Here is a 4,874-nt window from a genome sequence, read left to right as displayed (position 1 = left end):
TTTGGGGTGGTTGTTTTTTTTTTTTTTTTTTTTTTTTTTACATCAATAAGAGAGTGAAACCATCAATGGGGTGAATAATTTTCATACACATGTACATCCTGTTTGGAGTGGGATTTTTGGAATTACGCTCTCTTACCACCATAAGGGAGTAATGTTTGGTGCTTCTGATGACTTTTCCAGAGAGAACACACACTGTGACGGAGACGCAAATCTGCAGGACGAGCAGGACCAGGATGACGCCCTGGAGTCCGTAAAGAAGCGTCTAAAAGACCCAAGACAAAACATAAAGACAGCTGAGGAATAAGAAACAATGGACGCTTTTCCCTGATCCTCACAGGCTTCAACAGGCTAAATCTGACGGCTCAGACGACGCTGTGTCTGAACAATCTGCTCGACACACTCGGGTCGTCCGTTCATCTCAGACTTACGTCCACTCTCCACAGTTGACTGGGGCATTTCCGCTCCCAGTTGTCCACCGTTCTGCTGGTGATGTTCCAGGTTTGAAAGTCGACGCTGGAGGTCTGGTAGTTGCAGATGAGCCGTGTGGGGGGTCCGGCAGCCAGCAGGAAGCAGGTGTAGCTTCCTGCCGCCAGGCTGAGCAGGACGCTGAACCCGTTGGACACCAGAGACACCCAGACCTGAAGAGACGGGGCACGACTTAGACACAGACTGATCCAGACACACTGACTGCTATAACTTCATCTGAATAAAGAGTTAAATAGACTACGAATATTTTTTTTTGTGAGTTCTAAAAAGGCAAAACCTCACCAGTCTGACTGAGGTGCGTCTTCCTGCCGCCAGAGCCAGAGAGCCGGACAGCACGAACTGAGAAACACCGGGATTTACAATTTAGATCATTAAGCTTTTTATTCATCATCGTATCGTTAGTCACTCAAATACATACTTTGTTATGTTTTCGTATTTTGTGAAATATTAAAATAATTTAGAAGTACTAGAGACAAAAGTGACTTAGGCTGTTTTCACACCTGATAGTTTGGTACGGACTCTGATTGGGGAGTCTGTACCCCAATCAGATGGTTTGCTTTAACAGTGTGTCAAACAAGCTAAACCCTTTGAAAAAAACAAAAAACAAAAAACAAACTATTCCTCCCCTCGCCTGTGATGGCGCTGCACCAAGAACCACTGAATAAAACAACACAAAACGTCTGAAGAAGTCTTCCTTCTTCTGAAAATGTAAGCAAAAATGGAGTGGCGGCAGATTTTAATCGGTTGTAAGATTTCTCTTGGCAAACTCCCTCTGCAGTTTAGCAAGTCATCATCTGCCGTACAACTCAATGCAGATTCAGATAATTATGAGAAGGTGTTTATCAAACTATAACAGCAGACTATATTGAATCCTGACAGAAGGAGGCAACAAATAGTGAAGGAAAGGAGTGAGGTCAGAATGATTCATGGAAAACTCAGGAAGGCCTTTTAGGAAACCTGGAGAATTTTAGAATATTACAGAAAACTTTGGGATAAGTGTTAGGAAGAAATTAGGTCTGGTTTGGGAGTACAGAACGGGAAGGTTGATGAATTTGGATTTGATCTCGGACTATCCTCAGTTTTGCGTTTACGCACCAAAACGCAGAGGGCAAACGGAGCGTAGATCATCAGAGCCCTGGAGAACAAAACCAACAGACTGACGAGAAGACACAGCGTGCCAATGAAGATCTGAACCACCTGGAAAAGACATAAAAAAAAAGGGGGATCAGTTGTTGTCTTTGAAGTTCACTCGTCACTGGGTGTCCCTGCAGTGGCAGACTCTCACCCCGAGGCCCAGCGGCTCGCCCCGCAGGAAGATGCTCTCCTTCGTGTCTTCCTTGGAGGGGGCCGGCGGGGGCTTTACGACGGGCTGCACAGCCTGGACCGCTGGGTTGGCAGGAGACTCGAGAGGAATGGAGAGGTCATCTTTGGGGATGACCTGTGTTACGATCACGACTCCACCCACAGTGGTGACAGATGTGGACGTCATGATGGATGTTCAACGGAGCTCAGGGAGAATTCTGGGAAATATACCGCTGCAAATGAAACATAAGGACCCAAACGTGATTAAAATGTTATAAACTGCAACAAGGAGTTTGTGAGCTGCAAGAATCCAAGAGAGAAAATGAACGTTTTTTGCCTCTTTTTAGGACATCTGGACTATTCAATCGGGTTATTTAGGAAGAGCTGATTAAAAGTCTACTGGACCCTCAGCAGGAGGTAAAATTACCCAACCTTCAGAGTCTTTCATCTACTCCAGCTATAAAACTACAACACCTAGACTCTTCACACCTGGACTAGGTTATTCTGCTCTAACAGCAGAAAACTTAAACCAACTTCATGACTTAATCACTGCTTTTCTTTGATTTGAACATCTCTCTCTTTCTGCTCATACTCGTATGAAAAACTCTTCTCTGTCACTGCAAAACAAACAAAAAAAAAGAGATTCAGTTTTAACTCATTTGAATTATTTTTCTGTTTTCATACGTCATTATGTTTGGATGCTCGTAATGCTTCAGTCGTTTTAATTTTCTTGCCTCTCCTCCATTTGCCCATGCTCAGTTTGTTCCACCTTTCTGCAGATTTTTTCTGACTTTACTCTGTTTTCTTGTTCATAAATAAATGCCATTTTCTGCTGTGACTACCTGCTGGTCCAAGAGGAGTGAATGCTGAAAGTCAATGACTCGATTAAATCTGCTGAAGTTCTTTAAAAGAAAATTATTTTTGAACAATCAACTGAGCTTAGGGTGCCGTTTGATAAGTAGGACCAGTTGGAATGTATGTACAGTTAAATTGAAATGATTTCAGAAACGACACAGTTAATGTTAATTGGAAATAAAAGCAGCACAAGACCAAATCTTGCTTCCCTGAAGATAGAAAATGGGGGAAACAGAGAGTTAACGTGGAAAACAGCAACATAAGGCAAATTTCAGAGAAAGAGGAAGTCAGTTCTCATGTGGTGCAGATGCAACAAAAAAAAGTGCTGAAATCGCCCTTTATTGAAGTTTCACAAATCAAATAAATGTTTCAGAAACTTTGGTTTTAAATATTCTGCTTTCGTTGAGAACAATCTAGTCCAGGTGTGAAGAGTGTGACTGGAGTAGATTCCTTCCTCCAATGACATGTGAATTTACCCAAATCGTTGCTGTCAATTTTTGATTGTGCAACTTTAAAAAGCGGCCGACCCATAATCCCTGTGCGTTTAAGACGTTTGGAAACAGCAGCTTCGGCATTTCTGTCTTCTTCATGGCCATATTATTCTCTCCATATTTAAGATGTTTTCCTAATTTCTTTATTATTCCGAAAGAAGGGAAAAAATAAACCAAATGTATTTGTTTTGTTAAACAACCTAATTTTGTGTGTAGAGTTTATTTTAATTTTTATACAGGCAATGTTTTTGCCTTATTATGCAACATTACAGCAATAAAATGTATTTCTAGTCAGTTATACTTAAGACCTTAATTGTGTTAATATGGGTTTAGATTGTATTTTCTAATAACTAGTAGTTCTTTAAATTGAACGCGCTGTTGAGCACAGAAACATCTGCCATCTGCCACCAGTTAATCTGTAACACGGACAGGGAGCGTCCAACTTGATAAACAGGTTTAAGAGTTTTATTGAACTCCGGGATATTAAGCAACCAAGAAGTACAGCAAGGAAACACAGACATATAAAAACTCCATACAGAAACAGCCCCAGGTCTGAATTAAACCCAGAGTCTGGGTTTGATAGCATGCTGCCAACTGCGCCATCGTTACAAAAAAGACATTTTGTCTGAACTACAGCAATGTGCCTCTCATTCTTGCATTTTTAAGATATGATATAAAGCACTTTGAGCTGCCTTGTTGCTGAAATGTGCCTTAAAATAAACTTGACTTGACTAAATTGTAAAACATTAATATATGCGACGCTGTTTACTTTATTGCAGCGCAATAACAGAAACAAGACATACAAAACAAAGCCTGATATAATCTCATAAAGCAACAATATAATTACCCGAGAAGAATAAAGTTGTTTACCTGTTTTAAATCGGTCGCTTTTCACCCAGACTCGGAGCGTGAATCTGTTAGGAAGTGAACTTTCCGAATCCAGGTCGGAGAGCCTTCAGGTGTCGTTTGAAAAACGGAAATCTCACACTTCACTTCCTCCACTGTAAAACTGAGCTTCGATAAGAACATGATATACACGGAACAGACAACAAATGTATGCATTAAGATGTCAATAAAGACATTTTACAAAACAACTGAATACAATGGAGATAAAACGTTACACAAATTATAATTACTTTACGAGATTTTACAAGACATCTGTATAAGTTCCGAGTATTTTTAATATATAAATGATAATCATGCTTGTTAGCATTTGTTTTCCACCTTACGTGTGGCTTTATTCTGCTGATTTACTTTGGGGCGGAGGGGGGGGGTTCCGATGAATTCATAATCCCTACAGTCTGTGAAGGCAGCACAAGGCGTTTGTTGTCACAAAGTCTAACAACATGCATTATATAAAGCGCGAAACACAAAGCTGAAATTGGTGTGTAAATAGAAAAAGAAGTGAATTAAAAATAAATTAAAAAAATGTAGAGAGAGACTGACTGGCACAGGCCACTTTATTAGGTACACCTAACTGTCTTATTTGTTGTTGAGATTTAACCTCAGATTTGTTGGCTGCACATCCATGATAAACCTCTAGAGGCTGCTCTGTTGCTTTGTGATATGTGGACGTACACTGAGTCTATTGTCATGCTTAATAAACCAGGTTTAAATTACAAGGAATAAGCACAGTTAAAGACTTGGTAGTAAATTAATTTGTTCCTATGTTATGGAGGGGGAACATATTATTTCAGGCAGCTAAAATATTTGGTTTCCCCCCTCATCACTCTGGCAAAT

The 4,874-nt window shown here is 40.4% G+C and overlaps 1 protein-coding gene across 2 annotated transcripts in view; it reads right to left on the bottom strand.

Annotated features, from left to right (window-relative positions):
• Nucleotides 1–4,112, bottom strand: part of LOC106963511 (membrane-spanning 4-domains subfamily A member 4A) — an 8,684-nt gene extending 4,572 nt beyond the window's left edge. For both annotated transcript variants that reach the window (XM_015058450.1, XM_015058451.1), the window contains exons 1-6: nt 4,005–4,112; nt 1,772–2,021; nt 1,582–1,683; nt 769–825; nt 429–638; nt 137–262 (exon numbers count right to left, since the gene is read on the bottom strand). In XM_015058450.1, the coding sequence (XP_014913936.1) occupies nt 137–262; nt 429–638; nt 769–825; nt 1,582–1,683; nt 1,772–1,975 (699 nt within the window). In that variant the 5' untranslated portion in view covers nt 1,976–2,021; nt 4,005–4,112. The remainder of the gene's footprint in view (nt 1–136; nt 263–428; nt 639–768; nt 826–1,581; nt 1,684–1,771; nt 2,022–4,004) is intronic.
• Between the last annotated feature and the right edge of the window lie 762 nt (nt 4,113–4,874).

Source organism: Poecilia latipinna, unplaced genomic scaffold, assembly GCF_001443285.1.
Source record: "Poecilia latipinna isolate Pla-1442-1.1 unplaced genomic scaffold, P_latipinna-1.0 Scaffold1541, whole genome shotgun sequence".
Taxonomy (NCBI): Eukaryota; Metazoa; Chordata; class Actinopteri; order Cyprinodontiformes; family Poeciliidae; genus Poecilia; species Poecilia latipinna.
The sequence above is the reverse complement of the archived record's forward strand: the minus strand, read 5'-3'. Positions and strand labels throughout refer to the sequence as shown.